Consider the following 19957-nt stretch of genomic DNA (forward strand, 5'->3'; position numbering starts at 1 on the left):
TTAAACCAGATTTTTTGCCGAACACCTGAGGGAAAAAACCCCAAAACTTTCTGGTTCAGAACCTTGCATTAAGGTTGATAGTTCAGTGCAGGACAATGTCGAGGTGTGAAGGTGCAGGCAGAGGAGAGGCTGGCACAGGGAGCACCAGGGGATCTCATCCTTCCTCCTTGCTGTGCTGAGGCTGAGCAGCGACTGCACCAAGGGCACCCACAGACCCCAGGACCATCCCTCTGCAGTGGCACAGAACTTTGGTGGTGTTTTAGCACACAGGGAGTGCTGTCTGCTCCCAGAGCTCCTGCAGGGATGGAGGCCCAGCAGCACAGGGTCTCCAGAAGCCATTTGGGAGTGGAATCCCTCTCTGCTCTCCCAGCACAGAGCCAAAACTCAGCTCCAGGTGCAGGTGCACACACAGGGAAGTGCCCTGTGCCTTCCCACCCTCTGGCTTCTCCATTCAAAGCCCTCCCAGGCTGGGTATGTGGCTCATCAATGAGCAACAGCACACTGCAAGGATGGGAACTTGTCTCCAGTATCCTGTAACATTCCCAGGACCATCACACCATGGAAATGATGATTCCTTCTTTTTGAAGTCTGTACTTTTCTAGAGATGCAGAGTTCAGCATACTATACAAGCATAACATTCACAGGTTAAAAAATCTCCCTAGGCTTACCACTCTGAAATTGCAGCAAAAACTCACCAGAATTTATAAATCTGTGATAACTAATGTGATTGTTTTCCAGTTAAAGGGACACAACCGCCCCCTGAAACTACCTAATGCGCTGAAACAAAACAGAACCCCACTGTTCAAAGCACTTAGTACAAAACAAAACACCTGGGGCAGCACCAGAGCCAGCCAGGGCTGCACCCAAGATGAACCAAAATGGCCCCAAAATGCCCGGCCGGGCACGGGGTCTCTCCCTGGGATCAGCTCTGCTCCATTTGCACCTTGCAGTTCATTGTCCCATCCCAGCTTCAGCCCCTGCAGTCCCACCCTGCTTGTTTTTCTCTCTCCAGCCCACGGGGTTTGTGCTCTGGGGCTGAGATTGGGATCATTTGTCCTTGGTGCCCAGCTGGAGCAGGGATTGTTTTGTCTCCCTGCTCTGTACAGAGAGCTCAGCATGCCCTGGTGTGAACCCAGACCCACACACTAAAGCAGCTCAGAATGTGAAACACAGAAAAGCCAAACCCTGAGGCATCATTTCCACTCTCCCAGGCTGCTCCAAGCCCTGTCCAACCTGGCCATGGACACTTCCAGGGATCCAGGGGCGACCTCAGATTACAACATTTCCTCCAACAACTTTTTGGGGAAGCAGAGAGAGGGAAGCACAAGCCATGATCTCTGAGCAGTGATGAAGAAAACAGACGTGCACATCATCATCACACTGATTATAAAAGGCTCATTATTGCTTCTGGGGCAGCAGAAAGAACCACCTGCCCTTCAGCCAGCTGCCACATCTCCCCTAAAGCCAATATGACAAAAGTGTTGTGAATTTGGTGGTAGAGATGCTCATCTGATGCAGCCAGCACACACACACACACAAATATATCTGCATATAGATTTCCTTCCTAATGTCTTCAGCTTGCAATCAGTTTCCAATACACACGTGGCCATTACAAGGCATACAGCAAATTTTCACTGGTCTGTCACAGCACACTGTAGCCAGCACACCCAGAGATAAATACTCTGGATTGCTCTTTAAATGCCACCTACCCTGATAAAGAGCAATTACACACCTGCTCAAAATGATGACACAACAGGGAATAAGGGAGAATCAAGTCTTCAGACTGAGAAGCAAAAAATGATTTCAACTTTCTCCTGACAGTTCAAGGAGTGATTCTGGACAGCTGCCTCAATTGCTGCAGTACTGTGCAAAACTAGGTAATGTCTGTAAAGAATAAAATTATTGTCATTTAGCATTTTTTATATTTCCCTTCTGTTAGAGCCTTACTTCCACTACGTGTTGGGAGCAGCTACTGCTTAAAGCAAACAGATCATTTTGTTACAGAGCTATTATGCAAATAATCTGCTCTGTATTCTAACTAGAAGCAATGCTGTGCTAGTCTGGGCAAGACATGAGGCACTGTGGAGTTTTCTTTTTAATTCTTTTTTTTTTTTTTTCTCTGTGCACTGGAGCCACATCATTTACGGTGGTAATGATGAAAGATATCTTCCCATCTAAAAATCAGGTTATTAGTCAAGAATATAAACACATAACCACCTTTTACGAGCTGCTGTCTGCCTTTCATTTACCTATTTAAATATTTACCTCCTTTTAACATATTTTTAGTTGCAAGTCATTGCAGTGATACTGAAGAGTACTTTGGTGAGAGCAATGCATAAAGACCTACTTGGATCATCCTCTCTTAGCAAGTTGGTGCCTGTGTTTACAGATTTACACCACAGACATTATCTTCTATCTGAAATTACTTATCTGTAGCACCGGGGCGAGATCAAAGATCCCAAACAACATCAGCCACCTGCACCCAGCCCCAGACAATGTAATAACCTTCTCACATCAAATCTGGGTATTTCATGCCCAGCATCTCAGTGCTATTCTCTGGGTACCTGGCTGGTGTTGGAAGAAAAGATCTTACCTAAGAACAAATGCAATCTCAGGCAATATTTAAAGATTAGATTATCCTTCATTGCAAATAGCTCATTTGTTTACTATCACATTGCTTTATTCTTGCTTTGCCTCCTTCAACCACGAAAATGCTGAATATTCAGTTTAGATTCCCAGCAGCTTTTTATTTTAGTCTAAAAACATTTACCTAACACATTCTTAACAAGCAAAGTGAAGAAAATTCAGCCATCTGTCTCTGCATTACAATAACAGTTATGGAAGAGGAGATTATTCTATACAGCAAGAAATTTAATGCTACGAATTCTTATACTTATTGCACTGTGTGCTCCAGTCAGTTTTGTATACAAGAATGTTGAGCACTGGCACACACAGAAGCAATGATTTATAAGCAAACACAAGAGAAAATATTTTTAAGATGTTAAATGCATTCAGTATTCTAATCATGCTATATGTCCATGCTTCAAACTGAAGGAAAGAAAAAAAAAAAAAAAAAAAGATCTCTGCTATTATTTTCTTTCTCCAGCACTTCACTAGTTCTAAATTATCACTAAAAATGCTCAAAAAACGACTTGCTGGAAACAAACACGACATAGAGAGAGATGTGAATCCTTACCTGGGAAACCCCCTTGTACCATTGCTGTACCAGCATGTACTCAGGAAATCTGCATTCCTGACAAACATTCAGGGCTGTGAGCAGCTCAAATCCTCATCACACACAGGCTCAGGGCTTGTCTTTCTTCTGACGACCTTGGGCCTATTTTGCTGAGATTTTTCCCTCCTTAAGGGCAAACGGTCTGTCTGTTCCCATTACGAGATGCCATCAATTCTATTAATTTCGGGCTGCCCACAAGCTCCCAGTCACATCTGCCAGCAGAGGAGAGCTGCCTGTGGGAGCTCACAGGGAGCAGCAGATCCCTGGATTCCCACATCTGACCCAGGGATGCTCCCAGCTGCTGTTTGTGCTCTGCCAGCATCCGAATGACATCTCCATCCCCAAACACGAGTCACCCCCAGCGTGCCTGTGTGGCTGGCAGCTGCAGGTGCCTTCCTGCTTAATGACCCACTGCGTGGCAAAGGAGCAGTTAATAATCTTATTTATCTGAGCATCCTCCTTCCTGCTGGCTACAGGGGTTAAAAATTAATTTCTCTCCCACAAACGGCTTCATTAAATCCGCTCCTCTCCGACGCTGCAGTTTCCCAACGCCGATACGTGCTCGTGGCACAGGGTTTGCTTGTTTTGTTCTGGGGCTTTTTTAATGTCAGGAAACAGAAGCAATCTGTCATTATAAGCATCAAAAGGCTCAAACTTCATCATAACTTGTGTTTTGTTGAAGCCCCAAACAAGCGATATTAGTTTCGCTGCAATGAATGCTGAACTGAAACGCTGAAAAGACTCTAAATCCTTCATTTAGTAATTAAAAAAAAAAAAGCAAAGATAAAATCTCTCTCTGAATTTATAAACGTACTTAGTTATTTTGGGAAGTCCTACTAATTCTCCCTTCCAAAAGCTACATTTAAAACAACTCAAAATACTCGGTTATTTCGTTAATATCATTAATTTGTTCATTTTTAAAGTTCATTGTCCTTCCTTTAGAATATGTCTCACAGCACACACACAGCCATCTGTTCAGTGCATTATGTCAAGCACACAGTAAAAAAACCACAAGAAGTCCCAGCTGCAATTTTACTATTACTTCATCAAAAATGTAATTTCCTCTCGCAATACTTCATCAGATGATAACTGTGCGTGTGACTCACAAAGGGAGCGAAGAAACCAGCCCAACAACAAAACCCCAAACGAACCCACAGCACCTCCCTCACCCATCCCAGTGTGCCAGGGCAGCTCTGGGGCTCATTCTGGGTCTGATCTCAGGGCTGGTTATAAACTTCATGTATTTGAGCTAATTATGGGTCAGAACAAGAATGGGAAAAGAAGATTAGCAGCACAGAGTCACATTAAATAGAGATTAACAGGGAGCTGAAAAATGAAAGTCTCTGCTCTATCTGTCTAATCCTGGCTCTTGCCTGATCTAAGAAAATCCACTGTATTAAACACACTTGCTGCTATACTTAAGGACATTAAATCTTTAAATTACTACTTCTGCAATGTTTTATTTTCATAAAGCTTGAAGCCTTTTTCCAAGCCACATCTTCCCCTCTGAGCATCATCTCTGTTTGCTGTTGATTGCAGTGACATCTATTGGAGAGGCAGGGCTTGGCTGCACGAGCTGCAGATCAACATTTTCAGCTGATCCCCCCCCAAAATGAAAAGCAGAAGTTAGGATTGCTTTCCCTTTGTTTCAGCACAACTTTGCATACACTAGACTGCAAACAGTGAGATGCCCAGGAATGATGAGTGGGTTGGATTTGTTTAGTCATTTGTTCATAATCCTGACATTTTCCCCAAATGCTGATCCTCACGTTGCCATCCTTGCCCACAGCAGTGCACAGACACTTCCAGAGATCCTGTTCCTGCCCACCCCACCCACCTGACCATACCCTCCTCAAAGTCCCAACTGACCTGGGCTCCTTTTTTTTCCTTATTTTGTTTTTCTGCTCTCACTGATCACAGACATCACTGGCACCTGGATGCTGCCAAAAACCTCAGGTGTGTCAAGAGCTGCCCAATCCCAACCCAACCCAGCCCTCCTGCACCCACAGATTTACCACGAAGGGGGATCACAGAACCACGGGAGGATTTGGGTTGGAGGGGCCTTAAAGCTCACCCAACCTGGCTTTGGACACTGCCAGGGATGGGGAATCCACAACTTCTCCATGCCAGGGCTTTCCCACCCTCTGAGTCAAGAATGCAAAGTCAAAATACCAGAGAAGTTTTAAAATCTCTTGCTTTAGCAGAGAAACCACTGTTCCTCAAAAAGGCATCTTAGGAAGATAAATCATTATGCTTTCTTAGAGCTTCATTGATTTCTACATTACCTAGAGACAAAATAAGAGGAAGGGGGCATTATTATCCCCTTATTAGATGCAGTTAAATATCCTTGCAGACAGGAAGTCTGAGCACTGCAGTAGCTTAGTCCATTATCCAAGCCACCTTCCACAAATTTTTTATTACCATCTATTTTTATTATTTTAGACTTTTTTGAAACCAACCAGATCGATCCCAGTCAACCAACTGACAAAAGATTCCTCCTAAAGGCAGAAGAGCAATTGAAATGAAGGATTTCAGGTTCTCTCAACAGTTCTCCTCTCAGTTTTTCTAGAATGGCTTTTCAGCTCTCTCCCGTCCAATTCACGTTTGCTCGGTCACCAAAGCACATCCAAACTGTGCAGCCAGGAATTCCCCCAAGGAAAAAAACCTCACCAAAAATCCCATTACAAACTGCTCTGCCCATCCATTTCCTCTGCTCCTTTTACTCCCAAGCCCTCATTGTGGCAGTGAGCCACCACGGGGTGCACACAGGTCCAGGAGCAGGTTCTGGGAGCACACCTCCAGCCATCCCCACTGCAGGAAAACACAGCAGTGCCTCCTGATGCCTGCAGCACAGCTGCTCACGAGCACAAACAGCTCCTTTGTCTGCCTTCCCCTCCTTTCACTTGTTTTGATTTAAAAAAAAAAAAAAAAAAAGGCCAAAAAAAAAAAAATTCCATTCACAACCCGGTGTTTTTCAGATTTGGGAAGTCTGAATAAAACTTCTTTCTCCAAAACAGGCAAGCATGGGAAGGGAAAACTCCAAAATGTTTCAGGTCTGGAGGATGAAGCATTTTGAAAGCTCCTTTTGCAGCAGGATGGACACGCTGCAAGCTGTGCAAAACTGCTTCCATGCATAAAGAAAAGAAAAAAGCCTTAAAACAGCAACCTCAAAGCAAAGAGAAAACAAAACCCACACACAGGGTTAGAGCTGGGTGCAGATAAAGATTTGGCAGTGCCAGCAGAAAAAGGAATAAACCAAGAGGAAATACAACTTTCAACTTGCCTTCAAAGTCAAGGAAAAGCCATCTAAGAACTGGGGAAATGATGTTGGAAATGCTGGAGGCACGAAGCAAAGGAGAAGCAGATCTGACACCAAAGGGTCTTGGGTGCAAGAGTCACATTTAAAAAAAAAAAACAAAACCAAACAACAAAACACCTGGAACTTTAAACTTAAACCACAGAAACATGGAGGACATGTCTGGAGTTTCTCTAAACCAAAAACTACCTCACAGCTCTATTCCCAACAAGGATTTGCCCTCTTTGGATCAAAACCAACTCTTGGAAAGAAAAGGGAGAACATGTACAAGAAATGGCTGTTTGTTCCAAACAGGAATTCAGGCTCCAGGTCAGCAATGAGAGCTACAGTTTCAGCAGTGGGAAAGCAGAAATAAAAGGGAGCATTGCCAAAAGGCAAGTGGGTTTAGACTTTAGGGGAAATTAAATCAACACCAAAAGGTTATTCAGCCGCTTTAAGGGGAAAACAGACAAAACATGGAGACTCTGAGGCCACATGGATGGGACAGAAAGGAAAGAAAAATTCTCAAATATGGCAGGAAGACTCACAATGCTCTGCTTTTTCAGTCTGGGGAATGATGGAGGATGTGGAGACAAAAGATGAGAGGGAGGGTTGAAAGAATTGATAAGCAAGGACAAAAAATGTCAAGCAGAGCAAATAAAGTATTTCTGGAGTTTGAAAGAAATTGATGAGCAGGTTCCTGACACTGCAGCTGTGTTAATAAGAATGCTAAAAAATAAAGTAAAATCCATCAGGAGCAAAACAAGAGGACAGGTTTAACAGCTGTCCCACCTCAAAATGCCCTCCAAAGCTTTCCATGCTGTGACAGAGATTGAGAACTCCAGGAAGCAAATAAAGGAGAGGTTATGATGTGAATTTACCTGGGCTGACACCACATCTTCCTTTTGGAAGGAACCTTATCTTCTAAATAAGGAAGACAATGAATGCAGCTCACCTGTTGATGTATTTTTAGTTCAGTCCCAAACCCAGAATGAGCTGGATGAGTGGGTAAGGATCAGAGCAATGTGAACACACAAATGGGCAGCTCAGAAAGGAAAGTCCTTGTCTGGGTTGGGATTTCTGGGAAAGCTGCTCAAGAACCAGGAGAGAAGTTATGAGCATCAAGCAGTCCACAGAAACAACACTGTGCTGGAATTTGCAGAGAAAACTTTGCTTTCCAAGTGATCACAGGACAGGGACTCTGTAAAAGGCCATTCCACAGCTGCCAAGATGCTTAATGTCATTAAGTACACTTGGATCATTTCTAACACGCTTTTTGCTGCAAGGGCTGAGGCACAAACTTAGTTTAGGTTTCTTTGGCCTGTTCTTAATTTTTAAAGGAACAGAATGAGGTGAGGAAGAGTATATCTCTGTTTCCCAAGACTCATGGAAAAGATGGCTACAGCAAAACATTCAATTTCAGTCAGTAGAAAGGAAAGAGAGGAGATTCCCCTCAACAGATCTGTGTGCTGCTGCCAAGTCTGGTAGGATTGATGAATTTAATATCAGCAGCAGCTTTACCTTTTCAGCTTCCAGCCTCAGCCAGCAATATCATTAGGGATGGCAGGAGAGCTAAAAAATGACCAAGCCCATGAATAAGGAATTACTTCTGTGCAAAGTATTAACTCAGGCCCAGCAAGCACTTGGATTGAGGCATTTCCTAATTAGATAACTCAGGTGTCAGCCTACTTATCACCCCCCTACCCTTTAACTGGGAATTAGAACTTCAATAAGGAGCTGGAACGAGTTTGTTACAATTGGAGCTTTACCCAGTCTGTTTGAGAGCTCAGGATGATGAGAAAATCACTGTAGCAAAAAAAAAATTAAAAAACCAACAACCTACAGCCCAACAAAAGCCCACACAGAATCACAGAACGTTACAGGGATGGATGGGACATTAAAGATCATCCCATTCCCAGGGGCACCTTCCACTAGACCAGCTGGGTCAAGGCCTCATCTCACCTTCTGCTGATTTGGTAGAAAGGAGCATAAATATAAAAAAAATAGAAGGTAACTGATTTTAGAAAGTAATTTAGGACTCCTGATTGCAAGTTCAGTATTCCTAAATATTTTACTGCAAGATAAGCTATGGATAATAATATTCCATTTAACCAAAGCTGTGATTCCAAAGCAGCTGGAATCTAAATGGTGCTGCCAGGAGCTCTCCACTTGCACTGCCTCCTACCCCTCAGGTCCCTGCTCTTCCACAGAGAGAGCAGCACCCCAAACCACTGCCAAACCCCAAATGGGATAACTGCAGAACCCTTCCCACGCAGAGTGCTACAAAGCCAGGGGATCCTTTCTTCAGCAGAGCACCAAAACAACAAATCAGCAGATTTTTCTTTTTAAAGGAACCCATCTTGCTTGAACAGCATAGCCTGGGATCAGCTCCAGGATCTCTGTTTTTTTTTGCACCAGTGGTCCTCAACCTACAACTGCTTTGACTAGCACTGAAATCAGAGCAGTAAAACAGAACATCCCCAGACACTGCTGACATCTCTGCCCAAGCAGCTCCTCCAGACACAGCCTGGATGTCCTGGGGCTGAAAATCAACTCAGCCCTTCCTGTATCTCCTCAGAAGGGCTGAGCTCTGCGGGCCTGGCTGGGGAGAAGAACCATCTAAGTCACAAACCAGGCTGAGGATTGAAGCTGTGGCCACACTGAGCACCACTTCCCACGAGCAATTAAAGGTTTATCAGCAGCTGCCTGTGCCCCACAAATGTGACCTGATGCAATGATTGGAGCACTACTCACCCTCTGCACAAGCATCCTCATCCTCCTCTTCACCCCGAGCAGCCTCCTCTGTGTGGTGCCTCTCGAGGGCTCTGTAAGGAGGTGGCAGCTTCATGGGAGGTGGAGCCCCATATTTCCTCTGATGGATTCAAAGACAATGAGTTACACGTTTTGTAACCTCTGAGAACACCAAAAAAAAATCCCATTGTCTGTTGCACTGCATGTGCACAGACACAGCACTTAATTACAATGCTAAATTCTGCAGCAAAGGCTTTTTGTGCAAGAAAGCAGAGCAAGAAGTGACACTGAACATCAGGAAAAAGAAACTAAGCCACAATTGTGCATGCAACATTTACTTGTTGATAAAACACTTGTGCATTGTCATAAACACCAAAGTGTGACCATTAACCAAGGGTTAAAAACAAACACTGAGTTATATTCTTACAAGCCTCCATAACAAAACTGTCTGGTGCTGATAAACATCAATTTTAAAAAAATATATATTAAAAAAATAAGAACTCAATCCTCTCAGTCCACACATGAATATTTAAACACCGCAGTCCGTCCGTGTTTTGGCGTAAATTTAATAAAGGTTTTGAATTATGCCTCCCAATAAAATTCTATTACCTCACATAAATACAGGCAGCTCCTGTAATGATGCATATAGCGGCGCATGGCAGGAATGCAGAGCAGGCTCTGAGGCTGGAGAGGCTCTGGCTCAGCTCAGCAATTGTTTCCCAGCTCCAAGGAACCGAGCCCTGCCTTGGTGTGCACCAGGACTCCGCTGAACGATGCTCAGCTGCATCCCCTGCAAGCCCACTGCTAATAGCAGGATGCACTTTGGAGAGGGAACACCAGGGAGCAGATGCCATTAGAGCACCCAGAATTCCTGTAATTAATTCCTTCTGTGGCTGGGAAATATGACACAACACCCAAACACATCAAGCCCAGGATAATATTTCATTTTTTTCAGCAATGAGAGCTGAACCTGTGTATTGATTTTTAAATTCTTGAAGCTGAGTTTGGATAGAATGGTGCAAGTGGTGAGCCGTAGCATGTGGGAAATTTGGAGAGGTAAAAATATCTTTCATCTCATCCATTTAAAAAACTAACGGGACAGCATTGCACTGAACACAGAACACAATAATAAATGGAATTAATTCAATCCACCAGTAGCAAAAGTGTGCAGTGAGAGCACTTGGAAGCACAGCAGCTGTTTTCCAAAAGGATGTAACACACTTAATTGTGCCTCCTACTTTTTTCCTGAAGCCAGCACAGTCAGAACTGTGCAAAATCCAGATGATCCAGGAAGCAAGGGAGGACTTGGGTTCTACTTTCCTGAGCAGGTAAAGATGGAAAATCTGCAGCCTCACTCCCAGCTGCCTGTGACAAAGGAGTCACTTTATTATGGCTGTAATTTAGTAATAACTTACAGTCCAATGTTGACCCTTTGGCTTTTTAAGACCTTAAACGTTTGTTAGAAAGTCTGTGTGAAATTACACGAGGCACCCAGGCTTACCCAGCAGTTTTCTAGGGCTCAGAGGGACAAACATCTCTTATCCCTCCTGTCCCACTGAAAATCCAGATGAGAAAATTGTGCCTGGCTACTCCACTGCGCCACGTTTTTGTACCAGCACAGAAGCAAAAGAACAGTTCACGCAGCCAAGCAGCAAAATAATGTCAACATCTGGCTCGTCCACTGCTGTTTTAGGTGGTTTTATATAAATTAAAGCGCTCATTTTGAAACAAACAGATCAATAGAGGAGGATAAACGCCAGCAAATCAGAGAAAAACCCCCAGCAGTTGAAAAGATACAGGAAAAGGCAGGTTTTCCAGCTGGATGTGGCTGCTTTCAAGCCAAACTCTTTTGTGACTGTCTGAAGACTGGACTAGAAATATCACTGATTCCTCACAGGGATGTGGACTAATAATCCACTAATAGCAACTCTTCCCGACTCCGAGACGGCCCCGCAGAAGTGCAGTACCACTGCTTTGTGAGCCCGTGTTCAAAGCCCAAAAGGAGCTACATATTCATGCACAGGAGCTCCTCTATATTCCACCCACCAGTTTACAGCAGCAATAGATGAAAAAGGCCTGAAAAGGACGAGGCTCCCTCTTTAACCTCGGAACGCCGCGGAACGCGACACACCGGAGCGCTGCAGATTAAAGGCAGCACGTTGCCAGAGGATGAGAGCTTTTGAGATGGGAAATACAGATAAAAAAACACACAAGAAAAGGGGATTGTAAGTGCTTCGTTGGAAGTATTATCCTCTGGCATGAAAGCGTGTCTTCCAACACCTTTTCTGATAACTGAGCCTCGCTGCTCCCGTCCCTGACGGGATCTGAAAGGAGCCTTCACAAAAACTTTTGGAGGTACAAGGGTCCTCTCGAGTAGGATCAAATGGAAACTTCATCCTGTTTGTAGTCAAACTGCACCAGGCAAAACTTACTGTCTGCATTAATTCTGTCTCTGCTCCTGCTGCTCTCACACCCTCAAAGTACCTGAACTACACTCCTCAGTCAGGGCAAATCCCCCAGGAAAACACCAAGGCCATGAGAGTGATGCAGCTGAAAACCAAAAATTACAATTTCCCCTTATTCCCTTATTGACACAAATTCCCTGTTTTCTACCAAATGGAGTTTTTTCTCCTTTAAAGCTGCTGTGAAGCAGTTTGGAATTCACTGTGCAGTAACTGCCTCACCCTTAACTGAGCAGCCCCAGACCCCTCAGTCACCCCTGGTTTTACACAGCTGGGAAATGCAGGGGACTCTGTGGATGCCATCACCCCACAAGGTGATTTCCCTGGGCTCCAGGCAGCCTCACACTGAGGATATGATTTGTGTACATGTTGCCACTGCTCTGTTTCTGCTGAACAAAGGGAATCAATTTGCCTCCCCACGGAGCACACCAGGTACTCCAGAGAGGTGACAGCGAGGAGCTGTGCTAAGTACAGGGTTTCAGCACCCAGCAGACACCCACAGAATGAATGTCAGATTGTTTGGCAGGAATTTGGCAAAAAGTCGTAGAATCAAAGATATTTCAACAAAACACTTCAAATTTAATTTCAGACTTGGGAGGAAGCTTATCATGGAGTTAGAATACATGCTATTATACCATTTGATTTAGTAAAACCTGGGTACAGCACTGAATGGAATAAATACCTTATCGCTCTTATTTTCTTTGTCTGCATCCTGATCTTTGCTGACTTTGATTCCCTTAGACTGGGCAGGGGAAACCACCTGAAAACCAATGTACATTACCCACATTAGAGGGAGAATTACAGCTGCAAAACAAACATCCAAAACCAGCTCCTGACAACAACAAAGCTCCCCAGTGCTCTCTGCACTTTGCCCAGCCTAAAGGGGCACAGTAGTGCAGTCTATAAATCACATTCTTTCACTGGATTTACTGAATTCCATTCTTACATCAAAAGTTGGGAGATTCTGTGTGGACTTTAGGCAGGTAGAATTGTATGCCTGCTCTTACCAAGGCTTTAAAAAGTTTCTTGCCTTGGCCTCAAAGATGAGGAGGTGCCTCAAATCTCTTGGAGATAATTAACTTCCTCCCAGGTAACTGTTCTAGGTCCCTCTGGTGACACATTTCACAAGGAGCTGCTGGTGTGAATCCGACCAATTTTAATCCCAGCTTTGCTCCCCTGGATAACAGAGTTTATTTCTAGGTTATAAAATATGGGCAAATTTAAATGCATAGGGCCAGACTCTTACTACACAGGTAGGGGAGTTGAATTAACACCTAGTCAACAGATTTACATCTACTCCATGTAAATTAGACAAATGAGGTTTCCAATTAGGCCAGAGAAGTAATCAATCAATCAATTGGTCTGTAACTGAGTGAAAGGATCCATCCTTGGACACAAAAATGGAGAGAACTGGCTGAAAGGAGCTTAGCCAAGTTTAAAATAAGATAAATGCTATGCAATTCCTAAGTTTTGGAATAAAAATAGAAATAAACTTACTTTTGGTACATTAGCCAAGCTCTGGACTACAAACACCACAGGATTTCCTGCATTCTTGATGGCATCTACTGCTTCCTTGTGGGTGGCATTTTGTAGGTCTACCCCAGAAACCTGACAAACAGAGTTTATTTTTATTAGGTACAGAGCCATTACAAGGCATCACACACACTTTTAGGAGATTAGTGTATCTGAGGAAGGCATCAAAAACAGTCAAGAGTAATTATTTGTAAAGTATGTTTTGATGATGGTTTAAAGAAAAGCCTATTACTTGGTATTCATAATTAAAAGATGGCCATATGTTGTCTAAACCAATTCTTCTAGATAAAAACACAAGGAATGGGATTGTCAGAGTGTTATATAACATTAGATCTAACTCTTTCAGGTTGTGCCTGTTTGTAAACTGAACCTGAACAGCACTATCAGCTTGGCACCCCAGATTCTGAAGTATTAATTTGGAGAAAAATGAGTAAAAAAAATCAACCAGAGGTGAGAGGCAGGAATGACATTTTCCCCCAGAGCACCTGCCAGAATCAGGGATTTATCCCAAACAGTGGTTATCAGTTAACCACTCTAAATCCACACACACTAAATAACAGCCCATAATTCAGTATGAACACTCTGTGTCCTTGTATATATTAAATTTATGCTCACAGATATGCTGTAACCTATTCCTCATTTGTACAGGAGGAGGGCACTCCCATTTTTTTCACTTCCCCCTCAGACACCAGGACACATCTTTTCTTAAATACAGAGGAGAAAGTTAAAAGAGCTCCATAGTCAGACCTTAAAAAAGAGAAACACCACCAGAGCTTTCCTTTGGTTTTCAAAACAAAGTGTTGCCAATACCTCGCGAAGTGGTGGCAGTATTTTGTTCCTCTCTCCACCCAAAGCCTTTTGAGACAATTTTTATTTCTTAGACTGAAAAGGAAGGTTTATCTCCATTTACCTCAAGTATTTTATTTCCAGTTTTTAAAGCCTTTGTTCTTCCTGCTGGGCTGTCTTCCAAAACTTGTTTGATAAAGATCCCTTTAAGTTCTTCTCCATTCTTCAGGCGCTTTATGACAGTTTGTCCACCAACAATGCTGATTCCAAGGGACACCTCAGGGTCTCTGAAGATCTCAACACTGAAAAAAAAAAAAAAAGTGGTAGTTTCAAGAGCTTCAAACAGTTGTTTTTTTTTTTTAAACTACAAATGCAAAGCCTTAAATAAATGTAAGCTCCTGGTCTTTCAAGAAGATTTAAGAGAGTAAAGGGATAAAGTCAGAAGCCTGAGAATGTTCTCAACTCAAAGCTGAGTTTTCACCCTGAGCAGATCACACCCCGCAAAAAGAGCAAAATTCTGCTGCCAATCCATGCCCACTGGGCAGAGGCTTTTATTTCAGAGACAGCCAGATCTTCAAGTAAATACTCATCCCCTTTTTTCCCTGGGAATGGGAAGCCCTGCAAGTGGCACATTGGACAGATAATGAAGCATTTCATACAACTTTCTGAACACTGACTTCTGTGCATCCTCATCAGCTCAAGCAGAACTTTCTGATCATATTTTACTTGGGACCATAAAAACAATTCACCTAAAAAATGTTAACAATACAACGAGGATGTGGCTGAAAAGGTTGGCTTGGCAATTTGGAATCCTGCCATGGGGGTTCAGCAGGGAACCCCTGGAAAGGGAGAGAGCCCAGCACTGTGTGCATTGTTCCCACCTAATAGTTATTAAATGAGCAAGAACTTGTAGGTCATCCACAACCTAAACCAGCCAAGCTCTCCCAAGTCAGCTGTATAAATAGAAGGCAGAATTCTGCTGAACATCTGTTAAAAATTCCCTGTCTTCAGGAAAGCCCAAGGTACACAGGTACCCTAAAGTTATTGGCAGAGGAGGAGAGGAAAAAAAACACCCAAGGAGAACTAATGTGGCTCAGAGAAAAAAAAAAAGACATGAGGTAAATGGGAAGGAAAAATGTGATCATATGAACATACATCCGTGGTGGTCCCCAGTGGCTGAAGTTTGGAGTTTCTTCTCCTTCTCCTTCTTCTCTCTCGGGTAATTCACTAATTTGGGGCAGAGGGGAGGGGAGGAATAAAAAATAAAAGAGGCATCAGCCATGCCAGGTCACAATTCCTCACATATTTTGTATCTGGCAGTGAGACAGCAACACCTTCTCACACTGCCCAGTTTAAAGCAAATGTACAGAGTCAACAGACCAGACAGGAATTTTTGTATTTAGGTTTAAATGTACTTAAGGAATGCTCCAGAAATAAACATGATGGGCAGACCAAATTTATAAGCTGCTCTGTGATACACAAATCTGCACTGCATTTACTCACTGGAAATGACTATTTAAGCAATTAACATTTACTTTCTGATAAATATGCTGTGATGCTTGGAGAGGGATATAAACATGCCAAAAGCAGTAAGCAGATCATGATCCAAGTGGGAGAACAGATCCTGTGTGTGTGTTCCATTAAACCCCACAGAATAATCCTCTCACCTTATTGTGGAGCTGCTTGCCCTCTGAGAGAGGATTTCAGATGAAATGAGGGGAGTAACCCCAAAAGCTCCACTACCCACTGACCCCAAAGTGGTGGGGGAACACTGGGACAGATAAAGCAAATATCAGCAGCAATGCCAGCTCAGCACCACTAAAGTTTCCTGCAGAGGCCAGGGAGCCCTGGCTGAATTCTGCTCCTCCCAAGAGGAAGAACAAAGGGAAGGGAAAACCAGGAGGAGAGCTCCTTAAGGAGCCATGAGTAAAGGCTACATCCCTCTCCTCCAGCCCCCCTCCACACTGCAGAGCTGGCAGAGCCACTGGCACATTTCTGCCCCAATATTCAAGGGATGAAACATGGAAAGTTTTCAGGTTTTAAGCCAAACTCCATCTCCTGTGAAAGCTGCAGACCTCTGTGTCTGTCTGAGCATTGCACACAGCCTTCAGTCATCAACCAGCTGAGTAAAGCAAGAATACTGTGAAGATCATTAAATGAATCCCTTCAAAACCTGAAATCTTCCTCCATACCTGCCTGATGCTGTTCTAGGCTGAGCTAAGGTGGTTACTCTCCCAGATTCCTGGCTCTTGGGAAGAACATAATTCTCCTCTTTCCCTGCTTCCTTTCCAACTGCTTCTGAATCAGCAGCAAGCTCAGGTCCTTTGGAGTCACTCTGAAGCTCTGTCCCTGAAGAAAAAAAGGGAGAAGATGTGAAAAAAGAAGGAAGATGTGAACTTTTGCTTCCTCTGTCCAGGCACCCACCAATTATTTCACCCTTGGAATTGAACCCTTTTCCCCACCAGGTTCCAAATGTGTTCAAGGCCAGCCTGGACAGGGCTTGGAGCTCCTTCCTCCCAGGCAGGGATGCCACTTGAGGCAGATTGATCAGTTTATTTCTCTGATGAATCCACCAAATCCTAACCATCCATCTGGGGCCATCTGACAAGGAGAAATCTGAGCACAGATCCAAAACCCAGGGCATGGGGCAATTTTCTACCACACAGATCACTTGCACACTTCTGGTTGTGCTAAAGTCACCTCCAGAGCCTGTCACTTTATTTCTGCATTTATTTATCACTGGTCAGATTTGGAGGAGGAAGCAAAATTATAAAGCCATTTAATGCCAGACTGTCTTGAGCCTGTTCTTGATTTGAACATTTTCTCATTTGAAAGTATTTTTGTTTTGGTTACAAAATTGAAATTTGTAAATGCAAAATGATGAGATAAAGAGAAATCTTCTTACAAACCTGAATTCATCTCAGTTTTCACTTCTGCCTGGGTAGTTTCAGTATCAAATATGTCTTTTTGGTGGCTGCTGTGAGCTGTGGTGTCAGAAATGTGTGACCTTAAAGCAGCATTCTCTTCACACTTCAGAGAGGAGAAAAGAAGTAATTAAAGTTAGAAAGCAATGGTATTAACTTACACAGGGGTATTTGACAGGAACATTAATTTTTACAGCAAACATACACATTTCCACAGCTACATTCATATTTACTCAGGTAACTATGAAATACTAACTGCTCATTTAAATACTAACTGCTCATTTATGCACTGCATTAAGAAGAGGTATGAGAAATGTTATATGCAATTGAAATGTAAAGCAACTGTATCTTTCTCCTCACCTGTAATTCAGACAAAAATTTCTTTACTCTTGTTCATTTGTTTTTTATAAGTAACAAACAAATAAATTTAATATTGTGCACTCTGGTATAAAACTGTATAGAAACTTCTTTTTATCTGTTTATATACATACTGCTTAAGGGGACAAGCCAAACAAAACCTGAAATTCTCTGTGGTTGTGATGTCAAATCCTCTTCCACTCCATTTTTTTTCATGTAAAAGCACACACACCTCAGAAGCTGGTGCATGGGAGGCTGATAATATCAGTTTTTGTTTGGTGAGGGGATGAACAAAGAATCAGAAGGAAAAAATAATTCTCAGTACTTGAGAAATATTTATAAGAATTTTCCAATTTACCTGAACCTGTCTCCTCCTACTCCTTAATCCACCACTATCCTTACCACAATTCCTTCCACCATGTCATTTTTTACTCAAATACACAATCTGGCTGAAGGAATTGGCTTGGGTTTAATAAAATAAGGAAAAGAGGGAGTTCCTTTCACTGAAGCCTCTGGACTATCAAACCCTATCAAACCCATGAAGTGACATTCTGCTGTTACTGACATGCCCCATATCAGCACAGCTTCCAAAAAAAAAAACCCAAACTCACAAATTTTTGGGTTAAAAGACAAATTCAGGATGCCTGTAAATACACCAATACACATATTTCACTCCAGCAGGTAAATACACAGACAATGAGTTACCTAAAAAAAACCTTCCAAAATGTACAGAAGGATAGACTGGTGTCTGCTAGAGGTACACAAGCCAATAAATCAAATTTATAAATTTAATAAAGTAAATTCTAGTAATTAAACTAAATTTAATGAATTAAATTCTAGTAATTAAAACCCTGGAGAGAGCACTAAGGGTTCAGTTTTGGAGTCTGCCCTGAGGGATCTGTGCTCAGCACAGCAATCCTTACCATTTGATCTTTCCTGAATGGATATTCCAGGGACTCTTTGGCACTCAGGCTAACACTGGACCTCAAATCTTGCACTTCAGCAGCCTCCAGCTGCTCTGCCCATCCTTCTGTGTCCAGGCTCCTGTCTGAAGTCGCCTCCTCTCCACCTGATGCATCCTCCCCCTTCAGGAAGTCTGAATCCTCCTCATCCTCCTCATCCACCAACATTTCCCGTTCCTCCTCCGCGTCCTCTGCTCCGACTTTCAGGAACTCACACATCTCCCAGGACTCCTTCCCGTACTCCTCATCCCTCTGAGGAAGCTGGAATGACCTTCCCAAGTCCAGATGGGGCTCATCAACCAGCTCTTCCTTGAAAGGCACCTCGTCTCTGAAACCCTGCAAGGATCATTAAAGGAATACAGATTTTACACCCTGTTTCCACCCCACTCTTTTAAAGCTGTGCTTTATTTTCTGCCCATGTTAAAACTATATCCTGATTTTTAAGATCTTCTACCTTTTGCATTTTCTAAAAGAAAACAGACTCTCTGACTTATGATTTTAACACCAAAAGTAGACAGTGCAATTATTTTTTTTTCCAAGAAAAAGAAATTTAAGTTGCACAGCTTAGATGCTGCTGCAGCCATTTGGAAAAACCAATCTGGACTGAAGTTAGGGAATGAAATTATTAATTAACACCGAAACAGCCATGGGAAAGAGTACATATAAATCTAGCTAAAGCATCTCTGTGCTTCAGACATATCTGCTATTGCTTTATGAATGCAAGAACATTTCTTGAAATGCTATCAGCTAAATAAACAGCCCAAGAGTTTGCTTATGCAATGGTGTCAGCAACCTAAACACCCCCCAAAAAACCCCAAATAAAAGCCATTGCTTGCCCCTATCTTGGCTATTCCATCCAACTTTTAACCCGGGGCAGAGGGGAAATGGAAGACCCACACAACCAAAAAGAAAAATATATATATAAAGGACTGTTCATTACCTTCCAGTGCTCAAACCACAGAGCAACCAACCAAAAAAAACAACAAAACCCAGGGAAAAGGTATTAAAATCCACTCTGAAAGATCTCACTCAACAGTTCTTTTCCTGGGATTTGTCACGTGCTCCCCCAACTTCCAACAACTCCTGTTCCTCCCAGGTGGAACGGGGTGCTGCTCACTGGCTCTCAGGGAGGCTGCACAGACAGCTGGGATTTCATGCCCTGGATTTCATGCCCTTATCCCAGAATTTTGCCACACACTGAGAGTTTTCCCCTCTTTTCCTTCAGGCCACCAAATCCCTGTGGCCCAAAGAACCCCCAAACCCAACTCCAACACCCCGAGCCCCCAGACTCCAAAGCCGATGCACAGACTCAGGGCTCCTTCCTCAAAATGTTTTTGTTTCTGCTTCCTGCCCCTTCCCAGGCTCCCCAAGGCTCTGCACCACTTCTGACCTTGGGTGTCAGGATCCTGTTTTGTTACATTTGTACAAATACAGAGGGAAAGCCCCAGGCACTGCCGAGATGTTTGTATAACTCAAGTGAGAGGCAGGAGAGAAAACAGGAGAAAAGCAGGAGCACGAGGAAACAATGCAGCCCAGAGCTGGCACAAGAGCAGAACACCAGCATGCCAGAAATCAGCCCATTTTATCAATTTATCTAGCATTAAATGTCCCTTTAATCCATCTGGTCAGTGTACCTCGATCTCACAAAACCC

General features: G+C 43.2%; 1 protein-coding gene across 1 annotated transcript in view; it reads right to left on the reverse strand.

The window, feature by feature from the left end:
* Positions 1-19957, reverse strand: part of PATJ (PATJ crumbs cell polarity complex component) — a gene marked incomplete at its 5' end in the record, with an annotated part of 135218 nt that overhangs the window by 71342 nt on the left and 43919 nt on the right. The window contains 8 exons of the mRNA XM_084211323.1: positions 9285-9402; positions 12426-12503; positions 13241-13351; positions 14187-14364; positions 15218-15289; positions 16255-16411; positions 16972-17092; positions 18267-18641. Coding sequence (XP_084067449.1) covers positions 9285-9402; positions 12426-12503; positions 13241-13351; positions 14187-14364; positions 15218-15289; positions 16255-16411; positions 16972-17092; positions 18267-18641 — 1210 coding nt within the window. The remainder of the gene's footprint in view (positions 1-9284; positions 9403-12425; positions 12504-13240; positions 13352-14186; positions 14365-15217; positions 15290-16254; positions 16412-16971; positions 17093-18266; positions 18642-19957) is intronic.

Source organism: Fringilla coelebs (genome assembly GCF_963513975.1).
Source record: "Fringilla coelebs genome assembly, chromosome: 9".
Lineage (NCBI taxonomy): Eukaryota > Metazoa > Chordata > Aves > Passeriformes > Fringillidae > Fringilla > Fringilla coelebs.